The 20379-nt window shown below is 40.4% G+C and overlaps 1 protein-coding gene across 1 annotated transcript in view; it reads left to right on the top strand.

Moving 5' to 3' along the window:
• The window catches only part of COMMD6 (COMM domain containing 6), a 393895-nt gene that overhangs the window by 242961 nt on the left and 130555 nt on the right, over nt 1–20379 (top strand). Inside the window, exon 3 of the mRNA XM_044072903.1 lies at nt 16490–16555. Coding sequence (XP_043928838.1) covers nt 16490–16555 — 66 coding nt within the window. The remainder of the gene's footprint in view (nt 1–16489; nt 16556–20379) is intronic.

Here is a 20379-nt window from a genome sequence, read left to right as displayed (position 1 = left end):
AGACCCTTATGTTACATGCATATATTGATTGTCAGCTTGGTCTTTTATACAATTGTTTCTTGTCATATCCATTTGAGCCTATGTTACATCTTACAAAATGTTTAGGTTTATTGAAAGCCCTCAAAAAAAAATACCCCCTCATACCCCCCCAAAACCTATTAAATTACTAATAACACACAAAACTATGTGCATCTTCAAAATCTGAAGTTTTACCTTCCTAATAAGAACAAAAGTTCTAAACTGATAGCCAACAGACAGACTAGGGTTAAACAAAAAGAAAGGTTATTCATGCTAAGATGCATGATATGGTCTCTGCTTTTAGGTTCATAGGTTGGTACTAGGCTATCGGCCCTAGGGCCTATACAAGCCTAGCCATAACAATTCCCTGAATATTTCTTCCCACAATGTTTACTTCTCTGGACCCCTGTCTAGCAGGGTGACTGACATGATCCCCGGGGTGAATTTTCTATCTCCCATCCAATCATCAAGGTTCCTTTTGAAGAGGGCCAAGGAGGTGCTCTGCTTGACATGTATGGGCAGTCTATTCCAGAATATGGAGAGTCTCTGGGTCAGGAACCTATCCCTCCAGCATGTTTTGTTCATTGTGATGACAAGGTTTAGATCCCTGGAGCGTGTGGCTCTGAGGGATTGGGATTTCTTTAAGTGGAGCATGTCCAACAGCTCAGGTTTGACATGGCCTTGTATGTTAAGCAGAGATCACCTCTGAGTAGACGATATGCCACAGAGTATAGCTGGAGTTTTTTTAGACGGTCAGCATATGGCATCTGCTTTACACCTGTGATTCTTTTAGTGAGGTATTTCTGTGGTCTTTCCAGCTGTTGCAGATGTCTTGTGAGGTACATACCAAACGGGGCATTATACTCCATAATGGGTCTAATGAGAGATGAGTACAGTGGGACAATGCCCTCCTTTTTTCTGGATGAAAAGCCCTTAGTAATGAGGTGTGCCACATAGAAGGATTTCCTGACTGTTGTGGCAATGTGGTTATCGAAAGTGAGACCACTGTCCACCTGTGTCCCTAAGTCTCTTGTCACACTTTTGGTGTTTAGTGTACTGCCATCTATGTGGTAATATGGGTACATGTTTTTTTCTGAAGGGGATAACTATACATTTCTTGGCATCAAGCTTGAGCCCATGGCTCTGGCACCAGGCATCTGTTTCTGTAAGGCCCTTTTGTAGAATATCCACATAATTTGGGGATTCAATAATGGCTCCCAGTTTGCAGTCATCTGCAAACTTTGTTAGCCAGAGTCCCTTAGTGTTGGCCTGTACTTCAGAGAAGTAGATACCAAACAAGAATGGTCCCAGGACTGAACCCTGAGGTACTCCACTTGTCACTTGTCTGGAGCTGGATTTGGAGTTGGCTACTTTTACAGTCTGGGTTCTGTCAGTAAGCCAGTTGGCAACCCATCGAGCGACATAGGGATTTATGCCCAACTTAGTAAGTTTATCTATGATTCCAAAGTGGGGGATTGTGTTGAAGGTCTTGGCGAGGTCCAGATAGGCTGTGTGGACTGCCTTACCCTCATCCACAGCTCTGGAGACTGATTTGAAGAAGTCAATCAGTTTCAGGAGACATGATCGGCCCTTCACAAACCCAAACTGGGTGGGGTCCAGTGTTTGAAGGTTGCCAACGTCTTTGTTTATAAGCTCCATGAGAATACATTCCATGCCCTTGCAGATCAGGCTCATCAGACTGATGGGACAGTAGTTCCCGGGATCCAAGGTTGATCCCCCCTTTTGTTGTGGGATAACTGTAGCTGTGCACCACTCAGTGGGCACGAAGCCTGAGGTGAGGCTATGATTAAACATGACACTTAGGTGAGGTGCCAGTTCATTTTGTAGTTCATGTAGCACACAGCCTGGGATGTCATCTGGTCCCATGGATGCTGTATTCTTAGCTTTGAAGAGTGTGGTTTCTACCTATGTGGCTGTGATTACCGGAATTTGGCAATTTTTTGGTATTGAGATGGGCCCTTTAGGGGGTGAGAGGGGGGGTGAAGTTGGCACTAAATCAATATGCCAGGATATTGGCAATATCCTTGGGATCAGTATATTTAATGCCATTCTGTTGAAGCTCAGAGCAGATCTGAGCATTGCCATTTAGATTCTTGACATAACTATAGAATGCCTTGTGGTTATCTTTGGAATCTTTGGCAATTTTATTTTCGTAACTAGCTTTTGAGGATTTTATGAGGGATCTTAGCTTCTTACTGAGGCTGATGAGAGAGTTTTTTGCATCCTGGGATTTTCCTCTTTTCTGCAACAGTTTCTTCCTTTTGTTGTGTAGTTTGTTTACAGCATGGGACCACCAGATTGGCTTCCTTATTTTGAAGGAGAGCATCTTGGTTCTATTTGGGATGGCATGATTCATGCACAAGTGGATGTGCTCGTACAGTGCCTTAGTGTAGGATTCTGCAGTCAAACTTTCAGATCCCGTCTGCATGGGTGTCATGAAGTTTGTCACTTCTGACTTTAGTAGCATGAGGTTGGCTTTAGAGAAGTTTTTTAAGGAGGTTTCCTTACTGGGGGGTGGGATGTGGATGTCAAGGGTGATTTTCTTATGGTCAGACCTGACCAATGAGGGGGTAACCACTGGTGTGGAGCATTTATCTCCCATGTTGGTAATGACCAGGTCTAGGATATTGGAGCCCCTAGTGGGACAATGGATTAGTTGATCCAGGGCATTGGAATTTATGAATTCCAAGAACCGTTGGGAAAAGGAGTTGGTACCCGAGTAGTTTTCCCAGTTAATGGCAGGGTAGTTGAAATTACCCAGTATTAGGGTGTTTGGTTGCATGTTAATATTTTTCAGTATGTTTAGAAAGGTGTAGTGAGAATCTTTGGGCATGGTGGGGGATCTGTAGCAAGCTACAGTTTGGATTGCAGTCTTACCTAGTGTTAGTTGCACCTGGAGAATTTCAGATGCATTGTGTTGGGCAACTAGCCTGGAGGTGTGAATTTCCTTGGTGAATATGGACAAGCCTTCACCTTTATTGTTTCGGTCTTGGTTTAGTGGCCGAAAAGTGTGGTAAGAGTTGTAGCCTCATATTGCAGGGGTGCTCTCTGGAGCCTTGAACCAGGTCTCAGTTACTGCACAGATATTGATGGACTCCATTTTTAGGAGTGCCTCGAGAGAGTGCATTTTGAGGTTTAGACTTCTAGCATTGAGTAGCATTACCTTCAGATTTTCCATGCCTGTAAGGGCTGTCTGGTTTTGTCTTATCTTTATAGCTCTCCCAGCTAAGAAAATGCTTGAATGCTTTCAGGAAACACTTTCTCGAAGCCATTTCTCTTTGTCTTCTAGGGACATGCAAACCAGACACAAGCCTGCTAAGGATACATTGTTTACCAGAAGAAAGCCTTATAATATTCAATATTCTTTTTCATTTACTCAGCCATCATTAAACCATTCATTGAGTATAATGTTTCTTTTGGCATGTATCTCTCCGGACACATGCGACAACTGGAATGCCCACAGAGATACCTTACTAAAAGTATACAAGGCCTAAACAACATGTCCTAAATAGACCGACTCAAAGCCCTGTCAGTATTCTACAGACTGCTAAGAAGTGACCTGTGTCTGTCATACAAGGCATCCTCTGACCCAATACTGATGGATTTTCTGCACATCAGCAAGTCAGATGGCATCTGAAATAGTCAGTCTGGTGATCTAAACCTCCTCTGCAACATTAGCAGAATGATTTGGACAGACAGGTACGTCTTTCAGAGAAGACCACTGCACTGGAACAGTCTCCCCATCCAAATAAAGAAAGTTCATCCCTGTTCATATTCAAGCACATCTTGGATCTGTGTATGGGAAGCAGAAAATTTATCCCAGAACTGCCCCGTATACTACTAATGGACAGAGACAGTTCCTAAATGCTATATCCTATGAATGGGTCCACTCAAATTATCTGTGGTATGATCCCAGTTATTTTCATTATGGCTAATATGTAATTATCAACCACGGGGATAGGTAAGGTCAATCTCTAACCAAATGGGATAGGTTAATTCAAGCACAAACAAGGAAACTGGCTAGGCTTGAAGTGGCCCACAAGGGCACCTAGCCTAGTACTTACCTATGAACCTATAAAAGGAAGGTTACAGATATCCTCTGTAAAACTAAGGCTAAGCCCATTGCTCATGAATAATGTAGTTCAATGTCAAATACTTTTTCTTTGGCGGGGGGGGGGGGGTCTTATGTCACTGCCATAGTCTTGTCATTCTATACCTGATGTTTCTTGCAAAATAATTTTGTTGCTGTGGATTTACTGCAGACCTTGCTGCATATGTGGGCTAAATGGAACTTGTATATTCCTTGACTGCGGTATGAGAGAATTTCATTTGAATATGATGGACTTCTGTTCCTAATCTTGTCATATATGATACCTCCACATGATGTAAGCTATAATCATTCCTCCTTACGTGAACGAGATTTATTGTAGAATTGGCACTTCTTTGGAAATGTGCCTTTATCATATTTTGTTGGATGTCATATTTGTGTTGCTGCTATTTGTTCAGCCAAGTAACTCCAGTCTACATGACTTGAGATATACAGAATGATATCCTTTATTCTTTTTAGGAAATGTATGAAATTAACTGTCTTGTGTAGTTTAGCATCATTAACTCTCAATATTTAGTTACTGTAGGTTACACGGGAAGAGTGTTCCTATAATATTATTTGCTGAGAGGTTGTGTAGGACATGTTTGAGAGAGAGATCTTACCACTTCACACTGAACTGTGTTCTCAGCTCATGAGTTAATTCCCTGGTGGGAGTCCCTCCTGACATAGCTGGAAACTTTTGGGTGGGGTGGGACCATTTCTCTCAACTTCTTTGCTCAAGAACTCTGGAAAAAGCCAAAATATAAGTGTGTGTGTGTGTGTGTGTAAGCAAAGATACAAAATCAGGGACAGACTGTAAATATTGCTCTTATAAATGTAAAAAGTTGCTGCAATAACAGGTTGTGTATTAATGTATATTTTCTGAAGGATATGAGTCTGAAACTCAAATGTCTGTCATTATTTAGTGACTGCTGCCCTCAATGGTTTGCCAGAAAACCACATATTTTATGACCAAAAATATGGAGCAAAAATCTTGATATTCTCAAAAATTCTGCGCAGCTGGGGAGTATGTTGGGACATCACAGATGTGTCCCAGTCCTAGCTTTGTGGTTTCCTTTTTCTTCTTGCTTTGAAAAGAGGCCTTCCAATTCCTTTATGTGGGATTTTTTTGCTACTGCCTTCAGTTTGTAAATATTTTTTGTGGTTTTGTGGATAAGTGGAAATTGTGATTCTGCATAAGATCAGCCCAGTCTGTATGTTACAAACCTCATGGAGAACTTCTGTCAAACTTATCCAGTAATATTAATGGAATAAATAATAACATTTTACAGTTCAGGCATCCACTTAGAAACTTTCAGATCAATGTTTGGTTTATATAGAGAAGACATATTATTGTAGATAATAAAAGGATTTTGAAGTGGAGCCCATATCCCTTTATCTACTTTGAAGGAGCCAAGCCAGCTGTGGTGCACTTTTATTCATTGATAGTTCATGTAATTCACTAGGAGATGAAGAAACATAAAATAAAGATTCAATATGGTCAAGAGGTCCAGCAGAGATGTTAGCACACTCTTAGGTTCATAATGTGATCACTATCAGTCCTTTCCTTCCTTTATAACAAAATTTGGACACAAGATATCCACAATGAAATAAAAGATGCCTTATTCTGGCAGGACTGTAATGCAGCACTTAATCAAGTTAGATTAGGTGATAAACTGTCCAAACACTAAAAAGAGAATGATGCTCTTCTCTAGAGTAATGTGGATTTTGTAATTTCTTGGACTCTTGAAGAATTTTCCATGGTATAAGTAAACAGTGCAATGTTAATGTACTTCAGTTCATAGATTATTCTCAGCCTGATTTCTTTGAAATGTTGACTCCTTTGTATCTAGAGTTCACGTTTAGTAGTCTTTTAGTTTGGTTGATCATGTTCCAGCTTTTCAAGAAACTTCTTTCGTTGCAACAGAGAAACACACTTTGCAGCAAGAAAACTTGTGACTTTTTGGCTTATAAAATCTTGGATTTTTATGTTATAAACAACACTTCAAACCCCAATCCAGAGTTTAAATGGCTACTTTCAAACTGTTGTAACCAGAGGGTGTCAAAGCTACAGTTAGAGCTAAGAAACACCACATTGAAACTAAAACACTGTTGGAGGAAATGTCAGAGCTATGACTTACATATTGCCTTCTTCACCAGCTGCCAATAATCTTTGGAGGAGTTACTCTGGAAGTATTACATTTACTGGAGCTGCTCAGTGTTTGGCGACTTTAGCCAGAGGTCTGGAGTGCATCTTAACTGAAATCCAAGACATCTGCTGCAAACAACTGAAAAATAAGTATATTTTAAGCCTGTATTGCACTTTGAGAACTGTATTTAATTAAATTGCTGTCTCATTTTTGCTATTTTGCTGTTGAGACTTTATTCTGCACTTTGGAGTTTTAGCCTTATGTAGCTTAGGCTAGATTCAGACTTGCTGAAACTAGACTGTTTGGTATCACTTGAGCATTAAAACCAGCCATCTTACATTAAGAGGGCCTCTGTGCACCCTTGTGGCAGAAGTGTGTAGCTCAGGACCCATCTGAGTTGGGGATTACTGGAGAAAGGCTCAGTGTGGGGCTTTCCCATTGGTAGTTTGTCTTAAAACTATTTATTTCCACCTGTATTTAAGCCTCGCATTTGCTCGTTGCTGCGCACTATGCAACGGGGTTAGTGATGCCCTGCATAGACACAAACACTTGGAAATGCAATTTTTCCATAGATATCTGTCAGTAGAACCTTCCCAAGCTTCCCTGTTGCTCTGCGGGCAACTCAGCTGCACATTAATACACTGCGGGCAGCTCAGCCGAGCACTGATCAGCATTGTTGTACTTTTTCAAACCTAATTCTCAGTATAATAAGTCCCCTTGTTAGAGCAAAAGCTGATCTAACTTGCTCACTCCTGAATGGTACTTATGGTTTTAATCTGCTACAATGGACAGTCACTTCCCCAACATTTCTCTGGACATCCTGATTGACATGGGCATCCTGAGGCAATGTAGTAATTGCCTTATGTATACTGACAACAACTTACTCCTAAAACAAAGTAATACAGTATATGAGAGAGGTAAATATACCATGAAACTTGAATCAATCCTTTCATGTAGCAACAGCTAAGACATCAAACAGGTTGTCAGCATATACTCCTCTCCTATTACAAAAGATAAAGTCACAACACATAAACCCAGATATGCAGAGGTGCTCACTACGAGCCTACCAAAAGGACAGAAACCTCCCAAGTGTAAACCATTCAATCATACCGGAACACAAATAAAATCCACTACACATAACAACACACATACCAGTGTCTCAGCAAATAAACCCCTAAGGCAGAACACCTCAAGACCAAATATCTTGGTCATAGGTGACTCAATAGTGAGACATACAGATGTTCCCCTTGGCAGGCTGGACAAGGAGAAGGTCATGGTCATCTGCCTGTCAGGTGTCAGGATCCATCAAATCACACATGCACTCAAGTCGCTCAACAGCAAGTACCGTTATGACTCTGTCACAATCCATGTTGGAGTGAATTACTTGAGATGTACCTGTCTGGACTATATGAAGAGAGATATGACTGAAATCTCAGATTATGTGTCCCAGGCAGGTATGATCCTAGCCCTAGGCAGCATTTTACCTTCACACAGGATGATGCCACAATATAGACAAAAAAATGATAGACTTCAACAATTGGCTTGGCTTCTGGTGTCAATCCAGGGGGATCTAGTATTTATTAGCCTGAGTGGACATGGTTGACAGTCCATGCTGCTTTACCAGAGATAGTCTGCACCTGTCTACTCTTGGCTTTTGGATACTGACAAAGGCTCCTACTTCCCCCACTGTGGCTTTTTTTAGGTAATGTCAGAAAAAAATAGAGACTGGTTAAACAGTGTGACTCTCTTGAGCTACTCCAGGTCCAACTAACTATAGGCAAAGTACCCTACCACATCATTGTTAGCTATAGGTCCCCACCATGAGCCAAGAGAAACATGCTGCCTACTTGGACCTACTGGAGTCACTCACCATACAGCCAAACACCTTGGTCGTGGGAGATTTCAACTATCCTTCCATCGATTTGGTGACATACATGAGCACAGACATGATCACCCAGAGGTTCTTGGACTTTGTCAGTACAAATGCCCTGGAACAGATAGTCAGCACCCCCACACGGGGTTCAAATATCCTAGACTTAGTATTCAACAACATAGGGGGCACTGCTCCCCCTAGTGTGGTACCCTCCCTGGTAAGGTCAGACCATAAATCAGTCTCGTTTGAAGTAACTTTCGGATCTGACATCCCTACAGGAACAATAAAACTAAAACATTTTTTCAAAACTAACTATAGCTTACTAAGCAATAGTATAAAATGTTTCAAATCCCCTGCAAACTCAGCCAACAATGACTCCTTTGCAAAGGTGTAAGCAGATGCCTTGTATAAACACCTAAACAACTGCATAGACTCGGTTGTACCTGACCGGATCAAAACCAGGTCCTCCTGAAAAAAACAAGCCACCCTGGTGGACCTCATGTATAAATAGGTTATATAACAAGAGGAAGAAACTGATGTCTAAGAGTAAGAGGGAACTGACTCAGCAGAGAAAAAAAATTCCTACTTGTAAAGTCCTCTAAAGCTAATTATGAAACTAAAATTGCATCCCTAGCTAAGGATAACCATAAGGCATTCTTTAGCTATGTCAGAAATCTAAAAGGGAATGCCCAGCTATGTGCTAAACTAGTTGTGGATGGTACCACTCACTCGGCATCTGAGGAAATTGACAACCTGTTAGCCAACAGATTTGGCACAGACTTTGCTCCCCTTTTCCCACCAGGCATACCCCAAACCATTCATGACACTAGTCCCCTCCCTAGTGTCTAGGAAGCAAGTCATATTTTTGCTCTGCAAGGCCAAAAACATGGCTGCTTTCTTAGCAGTCTAAAACAAGACCTAGCGAAACCACTTGGTGCTGTCTTAACCATAGTCTGAGAACTGGCTATGTTCCAGCAGAGTGGAGAACAGCAACAGTAATCCCTTGCACACAGGGGCCCATCAACCAACCCTGGAAACTATATACCCATAAGCCTAACCATCCTCATTTGCAAGGCCATGCATGGATAGAATAATGAACCTTATCAACAATGACAAAGGTGAACTTCCAACTCTTGACCCAACCTGGTTTGGCTTTGTTAAGGGTAGATCATGCTTTGTAAACCTGGTAGATTTCTTTGAGGAATGTCACCAAAGGCTTGGATGAAGGTAAGGCAGTGCATACCACCTGTCTCGACCTAGCCAAGGCTTTTGACACAATTTCCCACTCAGGCATCATTGAGAAACACACCCATCTGGGGATTAACCCTTACATCACTAGATGGGTAGCCAACTAGCTTGCAGACAGAACTTACATTGTTAAAGTTGGGGACTCCATGTCTACCAGTAGACCAGTTACCAGTGCCATACCACAAGGATCTGTACTGGGCCCATTACTGTTTGGAATCTAATTTTCAAAAATTCAGGCCAAAGTAGATGGCCTGTGGCTTACCAGGTTTACTGATGTTTGCAAATTTGGTGCAATCATTGAGACCCTCAGTGATGTTAACATATTACAGAAGTGGCTAACACAGAAGAATGATTGGTGCCAAAGCCACAGACTAAAACTAAATGCAAAAAAGTGCATTATTATCCCCTTTGGCAAAGAGGAATGCCTTGATAATTACAATATTGACAGCACTCCCCCTAAGCTCAAACCCAGTGGTGAGAGACTTGAGACTCAGGTTGATAGAAATCTAAACTTCGATTACCATGTCTCCACAGTGGTAAGGAAAGCCTCTATATTGCGCATCTTACAAGTAAGGGCATTGCATCCATGTCTAAGGATGTTATAACTGCACTGTACTTGACCCACGGTAGACCACTGATTAAGCACAATGCCCACTTTTGCATGTATCTCACCAGACACTTGCAGCAGCTGGAGAGATGACAGAGGTTTCTCACAAAGTAAATTCAGGGCCTCCAAACCATATCTTGCATGGATGGACTGAAAGTCCTGTCACTGTACTCTGTATCTTACATGCTGCTGAGAGGTGACTTGTGCTTAGCCTGCAGGGCAGTCTCTGACCCTGCCCTTATGGAAGTGCTACACATCTGCAAAATTATTAATAATCTTTTTTTTTTTCAGCCTTTTTTCCCCTCATTGCCTGCCAACCATCAGCCCCCCTCCACACCCAGCTGACCTATTCATTTCTCCTTCTTCAGGGGCAAGAGGTGACTGAGACAGGGATGTCATTTACAACATGGGGGGAGGTTCTTATTTTTAATCATACGCTCAGGACTTTTTCCCAGTAACATGAGCTGGGATATGGTGTATCACTGACTTCCACAAGTGACATAAACCCTCAAGACTGCCCTATGCCCCCCAGTAGCTAGCACTCCTATGTGGTCACTGGTCTGCACCAGGGACTCTACTAAGGGACTATGCATCTTCGGCACATGTCCCTCCCCCAAAAGAGAGAAAAGCCAATGATACTGCATCACTCTTTCCTTCCCCCTGCCAGCTCCAGCAGGTGTCCAAGCCAATAATAAAAAGTGGTTTGCCTGGGTCATAAGTTCTTTTTGCCAAAGGATCTGGCTAAGTTATTAATAACCTTAGCTTCACATTCACTTGTATTCCTAGAATGGCTTCCTTCATTATTAAATTACACAAATATAAATCATGTAACTTAAACCCTGATAGTAAACTAGTTAGGTTTAGGAGAAGGAGTCTTTTATCTATGATGGCTGAGACAGACCATAAAGTCTGATTGGATTGTGGAAATAGAATGTGAAATCTGTATTGTCTTAAAGTCTTGGGTCTTTATTAAGTACTTTGTCAGAGAGCTTACCCACAAAAAGTGGACATATTTACTGGTATGGCATAAACAGAATACACTACACTTTGACTGAATGGCACTCATCTTTCTAGGCAACTCCCATATCTCATTTAAAATTTGTGAGACTAAAAACATGGCATTAACTTTATTAAATTTATTAACAAAAATGTATGTTGGAGCCATACCTCTTAATTGTCCAGATTTTCACAGAATGTCCAGCGTTTTGCCTCATATTTTTGGTCTGTTCCTCATAGAAATTGTGGCTTTCTGGCAAATCATTGAGGACTGACATTTGAGTTCCAGAATTCATATCCTTCAGAAAATGGATGCTAACACAATTCATGTTATTCTAGCAACTTTCTAAATGTAGAAGAGCGATATTTAAAATCTGTCCCTGTTTTTGGGGCTTTGTCCCCAATTATTTTGGGCTTTGTCCAGCTTTTTGCACTGAGAGATTGAGCGGCATCATTGACATAGCAATTTGTGGTCCTAAATATGGTTTGTTAGGAGATGTTCTCTTGAACATATGTTGTAGTTATGCAGTAAAGTGCAAAATATATAAGAAATGGTATGCTTTGCTGCAAACCTACATTAGGTTACATTAGATATGAACATTTCTTTCACTAGAAAGTCTTGTTCTTTAGGACTCTTTCATTCTGGGATTACTAAAAAACATTAAGGATGAATTAATATGATAGCTTTATAAGGTTTATTTATTTTACTAAAACTATGGAAATGGTCATGTACTTGACACACAGGTGGTCAAGTCCACATGTGTGAGTCCTGAATTGTGAACATTGTAATGTTGAAAGCTGATATTACCAGCTGTCCAACATTCCTCCCCATCTGGACCCATGATAACACTTGTTCCTGCCTTCAGTGGTATGGAGTTCTGAGGTTCGTTATTTGTATTCGTTATACTGGAATTTGGTATTCTGAATTTTGCTTAATGGTTTTGAGCATAGCAGGACTCGACCACCTGTTTCGAGTACATGATAGTAAACCTGTGGAAACAATATGCCATCACCAAGCATGGTGAATGGATCCAAGAAATAACTTGTTTATCTGTCAGCAAAGTTAAATGTCAACAGTCTCTAACTATAACTCAAAACATTTGCTGTAAACTGATTTTGTCTTTGTACAGACTATGAAGCTAATTGGACATCAAGTAAAAGGGAGGGATGGGAGGGAGGAGTTGCCTTTGTTTGTCACAGTGTTAAACACTACTGGGGTAAAAATTATTCTGACCAGTACTTTTTATGCTTGGCTATTTTTTTTCTTTTAGTATAACCCTTTTTATTATGAACTTTTGACTGCTACCTAGTTTGATAATGTAACAGCAGTTTTGTTTTTTGTTTGTTTCTGATTTCTTAGCCATACTTATTGTAAAGCTTTAAATATGATACTTAAGTAGAGTACTTGAGATTAGCATAGTCTTATGGATGTTCTTCATCTCACATTGCTGCAGTCCTTACATATGGGGTAGTCTGCTGTCCTCGGTCGGAAGTATTAGGCTGACGTCGGTCATGGGCGTCAGATCTGACATCAGCGCATGGTCCGATGCAATATTTTTTTTTCTTGCCTCAGTTAATTCCGGATGTCAGAAAAAGTGAATAATTGTATTTCTTGTGGGAAACAGATACCGCATAGGGATTATCACTCTCTTTCCTTGTTTGGGACGGTTTTGTGCTAGGTTTAATAGCGCACTATAAAAGAAGGTTAGATTGTGCTAGGTTAGTCTTTGGTAAGCGTGTTATTATACTATGCGTCGGATCCTAAGACAAATCCTTGAAACCTAGACAGGTTGATTCGTCCGTTTTGGACGCCTCCTGCAGAAACTACAGTGGAGCAGGTGGATCCGCTGAAGTTTCTGTTGAGTCTCAGGGGAAACTTTGATTTTGCAGGATGTGGCCTCACAGGAGTCAGGTCAAGCTGAAGGGGCCTCTCAGGTTACTGTTCTCCCTTCTATGCCTAAGGTGGTTAGGCCTTCTGCTACTATTTCTAAGGCTTCTTCTAAGGGCAGGTCTGTTTTGCCTTCCTCTGGTGTCCCTCCAGGTACTTCAGGGTCTGTGCCTAAAAAGCACATGCTTAAAATGGCAGAAGATTTGATTTCTTTAATTAGAGGTTCTATGCCCCCTCCTGATAAGAGGCCCAGGGTGGAGCCAGAGTTGGAAAGTTTGGATCAGGCCTCAGATGACTCAGACTCTTCTGCTGAAGATATTCAAGATTTTCCCCCTTATTCAGATTCTTTGCCTCCTGCGCCAGTTAAACCGGACAGGTATTACAGGGTGCCTGAGGCTCATAAATATCTGTATAAGAGTCCTAGGGCGGACCCAGAAACTATTAGTCATCTGTTGTAAAGAATCCGGTTCCTCTAGATAAGGAAGCTAGAGCTTTGGATAGATGGGGTAAGAAGGTGTATACCTCTTTTACTTTAGCAATGAGGGCTTTAAATTGCCAGTTTCATATGTTGAAGTATCAGAATTTCCTCCTTTCTCAGCTAAAATCTAAAGTGGATGCTTTGGCAGAGGGCATAGAGTGTAAAGAATTGCAAGATTTAGTACATGTCTCTGAACAGGTGGGTAAGCATTCTTTGCAGTGTGGTTTTGATGCTGTACAGGCCTCTTCTAGGGTGGCTGCCACTGGTTCAGTTCGCATGTTAAAACTAGAATTCTGGATGCCCTTTGAAGAAAATGGAAGACAAGTCTAAGTCAATGCAGACTGTTAAAGATTTTTGCAGGTTCAACCTCCTAAGTTTAGTAGAAATCGGCCTACTAAGGGTGGACCTACCCTTCTTCTTCTCAGTCTGGCAGAGCTCACAGTACATTCAGGCCTAGAACTTGGAGTTCACCTGCACAATCTGCAAGGCCCAATGACCTGCTTTTCCAGCTGCCAGATTCTTCTTCCCTGGCAGCTCCTTTGCGAGGAAAGTTAGCACTCTTCAAGCAAAACTGGCTTTTAGTCACCCAGGACAAATGGGTATTGGACATTATAAACCGAGGCTACAAGTTCTATTTCCATACTTTGCCTCCTTTCAAAGGCATGCCAGGATAGAGGCTCACAAGCAGATTTCTTTACTTCTTCAAATAGGAGCTATACAGCCAGTTCCTCTGTCAGAAGTGGGACTAGGATTTTATTCTCGACTGTTTCTAGTACCACCAATTTTGGATTTATCTATCCTCAACACTTATCTGGACATTCCAAAGTTCAAAATGCTGACGTTACAACAGCTTTTACCTCTGTTGGGAAAAGATCACTGGATGGTAACTCTGGATCTCAAAGAGGCTTATCTTCATGTTCCTATCAGGCCCAGTTGCAGGAGGTACCTGAAATTTACATTATCAGTTCTCTGCATTGCCTTTGGCTTATCTACTGCGCCTAGAGTGTTCACAAAGGTTCTGGCTCCAGTGATAGCCTTTTTCAGGTTAAGAGGAATACAGATTTATCCTTATTTGGACGATTGCCTGATTATTGCACAACACAAAGACGAACTTCTGCATCATCTACAGTATGTGATGGTAGTGTTAAGATGCCTAGGGTATTCTGAATAAAGTCCAGTCTAGTACCCTCTCAGGACATGTGCTTTCTGGGTGTGAGACTGAATACAGCTTCCCAGATGGCCGACAAACAAAGAAGCCTTTCTCTTATTTCCATCAAATGTCTCTACAGTCCAAGCTGACTGCAAGGACAGTCCTTCAAGCCTTGGGGTTCATGGCATCTTGTATTCTGGTGCTTCCCAATGCTAAACTGCATATGAGGAAGCTTCAATGGTATCTCAAAATGTATGGACACAACACTGCCAAGATCTAGACACTGTCATTCAGATAATACCTTGCATTCAGAAAGAATTTTTGTGGTGGGCTCAGGAATGTCACCTAAACAATGGAAAATGGGTGCAAGACACGTGGCCTGTCAGACTTCAACATTTGCATATCAACTTGAAGGAGATGTTAGCAGTCCAATTTGCATTGATGGCTTTCGACAGGTGTTGATTCAAACAGACAACACTACTGTCATGTGGTACATCAACAAAGCGATGATTTTGTGGGAGACTGCTCTCAGTTTACACCTCAATCTTCAGGCAAGGTTTCTACCAGGAGCACAGAACTCCTTAGCGGATGTGTTGAGCAGACAAATTGTGGATCCTCACGAGTGGAAACTGGATCCTCATGTGTTTCAAAAGTTGACAGTGTTATGGGGACTCCAGACATAGATCTGTTCGCTTCTCCACTAAATTACCAGTTGCCAAAGTTTTGCACAAATGTTTCATCCCACAGCTTGGAAGGTGGATGCTCTATCATTCAGTTAAAGACAAGCCATCCATGATTCTGCTACTGAGGAGTTTGGTGCGGGGGCCTCCATGGCCTCTGCCTTTGATTCCACATCTTTTGTCTCAGGAGGCAATCACTTCCTCAATGTCAAGATTCAGTCTCTGCATCTCACAGCCTGGCATATTCTGTTTTAGACCCTTTTTTCTTTAAGGACTTTGAAGTTTCCAGCATTTAAGTCTTTCTCTTCAATATCTTACTGAGTTATTCGACAAGGGTTTGTCTTTCTCCTCGATAAAGGTTCATGCTGCAGCCATTTCTGCTCACTATGACTGTGACCGTGCTTTATTTTCATCCTTTGTTTAAGCAATTTCTTAGAGGGCAAAGAACATAAGATTTGAGCCTGCAGCTACGGCCGAGGTTAAAGTATTTATCATGGAAGACTGCTTTTTGTTGGCCATTACCTCTGCAAGAAGGGTTTCTGAATTACAGGCCCAATCCTTCCTTTATGCCTAAAGTGGTTTCTAGTGTGGCCTTGAACCAAACTATTCATTTGTTTGCATACTTTGGATATTCACAGTTATTATTTGAGCAGAACCAAGGGTTCAGGCAGTCTCAGCAGTTGTTTGTTTCTTTTGCTTTGGGTTCTCAGGAAAACCTGTTTCAAAACAAACTATTTCTAAATGGATTGGTTTTGTATTTCTTTCTGTTATTGGTAAGGAGATTCCGGCTGAATCAGACCTCATTCCACTAGAGCTACTGCCACTTCTACTGCCTTTCTAAGGGGTAGCTACAAAGATATTTTGGAAGCAGCCACTTGGAGTTCAGTACATACTTTTCCAAGCATTACCACCTTCCTCTTTATTCTAAGTCTAGGGCTGGATTTGCCACTGCAATATTACAGGGCATTTTAGCAGGTTTGGCATGGTTATATGGTTTGGGTGATGGTTGTTGTTGGGCATGTATACCCTGACGCTCTGATGTCAGATCTGAGCACCCATGACCCACGCCAGTTTCTTTTATATCCATTGCTTATGTCACATGTATTGATGTACCTGTATTGTTATTTCTTGAATTGTACTTTATTGCATCTCTCAGGTTGGATTAGAAAAGGATGTTCTGGAACAACCTGCTTGCCTGGTTAACAACAGAAAAAAAGTAAGGGAAATAAACAGAGATTTATAGATTTATTTTATTTGATTTAAATTTTTTTTTGTTTTTCTTTTTTTTCATAGTGCCAGAAGGTCATTGTCTTGATTCAGAATAAAACAGAATATGTCAACAGTGGAATATTTTATGGAGTAAGTTTTTTTTTTTTATTATCCTATTATTTTACTTTCTTGCACTTATCCACAAGTACCTTAGCTCAAAAGAAACAATTCATTGACTTGAATGAAGGTTGCTTATGGACTTTCAGATAAATGATCTCTAAGGCAGTGGGTGACTTGTCAAACTCAGTCAAGCTTATAGTTTCTAGTTAGTGCTTTGTGATTTTTTTTCTAGTCCCTACATTCAGTGGTGTAGTTAAGGTACAAACAAGATTGTTTACAAACTTTATTAGAAATGAGTATTTAAAAATTCTGTGAAGGTAATATTCTTATGGGAACAGTTTGAAGCTAAATCTGTTTAGTTTTGTAGGGATAAAACTGCATCTCAGCAACCAGGGTTACTGTGTATTGGAAAGTTTATTGGCAAAATTAGTGTTTTTCTTTAGGGCTATCCCAAGAGTAATTAGTGGGATAACAGCATCAAACTTGAATATTTACATACCAAAACCAGGAGTTTGAATAACAAACTGTCCAGATTGGAAGCTAAAATGGCAGATGATTGTTTAGACATTTTGTTCATCACCAAGTCTTGATTTAATCAAAAAATTAAACCAGTATCTACTTCTACCAAAGTAAACAAGACAAGGATGGGTATAAATACAAGTGAACAGTAGGTATGGATCATTATTATCTTACCACAATGTGTCTTCTGAAGTTCCAACAGTTGTTTTAGAAGTTGGCTTGTCTTAACACAAGGCACATTGTCTTAAGACACATTGTAGCATTATTCTTTTGACCTCCTGACTTCTCCTCTGATTCAGACCTCAATCTATGTAATTTAATTGGCAATTGTTTTCCCATTAAATTTGATATTATTGCTGATGATTTCAATGCTTCAGAAATTGATTGACCTATATCATCATCCAAAACTAAAAATAGGTTACTAGAGCAGAGTTTATATAATGTCTATTCACAAATAGTGAAGAAAAGTACCAGGGGTGATAATATTTTGGATCTGATGTTGGTAAATAACAAACTAAACACTTTGTTCTGTCCCACAGAGCACTGAGTAGTGAGGTTTGATCGTCTGTGTTTATTTTTGAAATTTCTCCCAACTTACATTATATGACTAACTGAGGAAATTACTAGGAAATTCTATCACTCTGATTTTGTTGTCATTTCCAAAATTATATCATGGAATGAAGAATCTTGCCAGTTTACTTTGATTATATAGTAGAGCTATATTAAGCTCTATGACTTTATTGACAACTTGATAAAACAATTTTTGCTTACTGGTAATGCTGCCAGGGCTAGCAGTAACTATCCGCCATGGTAGAATGGTAGGCTTTCACATTTTAAGTGTAGGAAGAAAAGACTATGGAGATACATTAAGCCTAATCCTGTCTGGATAATAGGCCAAAGTATAATAGAGTAAAACAACCTCGAAATTGGTTAATAAAATGTCATCTGAGTATGAAGTAACATTGGCTATAAATGCTACTGACAGTCATAAAGCCATGTTTAAGCATCTGCATGCCCTTGATGAAACATCTAGAGTCTCCCTAAAAATGGATGACAGTTTCATTATTGATCCTAAGGATCTGGTCAATATTTTTACCAAAACTGGATCATATGCCAACAACTCTATTAATCCAGACCCAGTTATCCTCAGTGGTATTTGCCCAATAGTACAGATGTTGATATAATAAGAAGGGCATTATTAAACATCAAGTCTAAATCTGCAGCTGGCCCAAAGGGTCTAAATCAGCAGTCTCCAACCACTGGGCTGTGGACTGGCACAAGACAGCCAGGCATGGAGTGAAACAAAAAAGTAAATGTGTGTATGTATGTGCATGAGTGTGTTTATGTGTCTATCTGCATGTATGAGTGAATGTGTGCATGAAAGCAGAATGTATTTGTGTGTGAAAGAAGAAGAGACTGTGTGTGTATGAGAAAGAGTGAGCAGTGAGATTGATCGAGATGATATTTTACACTCTCTAAACAGCTCTTTTGCTGTTTAGCGAGTGTAAAATAAAACCAAAGAAAGTGTGTGCATGTGTGTGTGTATGTTTCTGTCTGTGTGTGAGTGAATGCCTGCATGAAAGTAGAAGAGTCTGTGTATGTGTGTGTGTGTGTGTGTGTGTGTGTGTGTGTGTGTGTGTGTGTGTGTGTGTGTGTATGTTTCTGTCTGTGTGTGTGAGGGAATGCCAGCATGAATGCAAAAGAGAATGTGTGTGTGTGTGTGTGTGTGTGTGTGTGTGTGTGTGTGTGTGTGTGTGTGTGTGTGTGTGTGTGTGTGTGTGTGTGTGTGTGTGTGTGAGAGAGAGAGAGAGATAGATAGATCCCTGGTAGCAGCAGCAATGAGGTTTGTGGTTTGCATGCCATTTGCATACCTCTCGATCATACCCCTCATCCTTTTCCACAATAAATCTGGACAGAGCCACAAATAATAGGACAGATTTTAAATATTGCTTTTATAAAAATAGAAAGTCATTACTTTATCTTAACAGTTATTATCTTGCACTTTTCATACTTTACAAATTAGAGCTTTTCTCCTCGGGTTTCTGCTGAAAAAAGGCACCTGCCCAGTCAGATTAATCCTGTCAACAAATGTCAAATAAATAAATAAAAAGTCAATAAGATTGCCATTAGGTTTGTACCTCTCGACCATCCCACTCAACCTCTCGCACAATAAATCTGGACTGTGTCATACCTCTCAACCTCTTAACGCAAGAAATCTGGACAAAGCCAAAAATACTGGGGGGGACAAAGGCCCCAAAATAGGGACACTTTTAAGTACTGCTCTAACAAACTTAGAAAGTAGATAGAAATACAGGTTTTGCATTAGCATGTATTTTCAGAAGGGTATGAAGTCTACAACTCAACTGTCTGTCATTTTCTGACTTCAAACCTCAATGATCTGCCAGTGATTTGCCAGAAAACAGCAATTGTATGAGAAACAGACTAAAAATATGAGGCAAAAATCTGGACATTCTGTGAAAATCTGTACAGTTGAGAGGTATGCTGGACAAAGCCAAATAATAGGGACAGATTTTAAATATTGCTGTTATAAACTTAGAAAGTCAATAAGGTTGCCATTAGGTTTACGTACCTCTCGACCACAGTAGATGAATGCTATGCTTTTAAGCAGAATGTACACTTTTTTTTGGTAGTTATTGCCAGTTGTCTTTTTATTGTACTTTGGAGCTTTAATCCCTGGGTCTCGGCTGAAAATGGACTTCTAGTGCAGTTGGGCCTCCCCGGTAAACAGATGTCAAATAAATAAATAAACAAATAGTATGTATTTTATTATGTGCACATGATGGCCGGTCCATGGAAAATTATCTTACATGAAACTAGTCCTTGGTGCAAAAAAGGTTGGAGACCGCTGGTCTAAATGATTTTTTCCTGAAGCGGAGGAATTATTGCCTTGCTTAACCTACTTTTTTCTGAGGTCTGTAACACAAGGCTACATTCCATCCATCTCAAAAGAGGCTGTTGTCATCCCTATACAGAAAAGTAATCCTAGAATGTCTACTGATAACTACAGACTGATTAGCCTTACTTTTTTCCTGGGGAAATGTTTTGAGCGTGATATGTGTTTGTCACTCAAATTCATGTTTGATTTTAGCTCTGATATCAACCAATATGACTTTCTACCCAGGTGTTCCATAATGTCTAATCTAATTAGTTTTTATGAGAAGAGTATGAATTCCATTGACCTGTGTTTGGCTGTCAAACACTGTATGCTTACATTTTGCAAAAACATTTGACTTAGTCCCACATGCAGTTTTCATTGACATTATGTGTCAGACCAATATTAATCCATATGTGATGAGATGGGTTACTACCTAGTT

The sequence above is a fragment of the Protopterus annectens genome, chromosome 5.part1, assembly GCF_019279795.1.
Source record: "Protopterus annectens isolate FY-2018-M chromosome 5.part1, PAN1.0, whole genome shotgun sequence".
Taxonomy (NCBI): domain Eukaryota; kingdom Metazoa; phylum Chordata; order Ceratodontiformes; family Protopteridae; genus Protopterus; species Protopterus annectens.
Note: the sequence above shows the minus strand (reverse complement) of the source record. Positions and strands in the feature narration are given on the sequence as shown.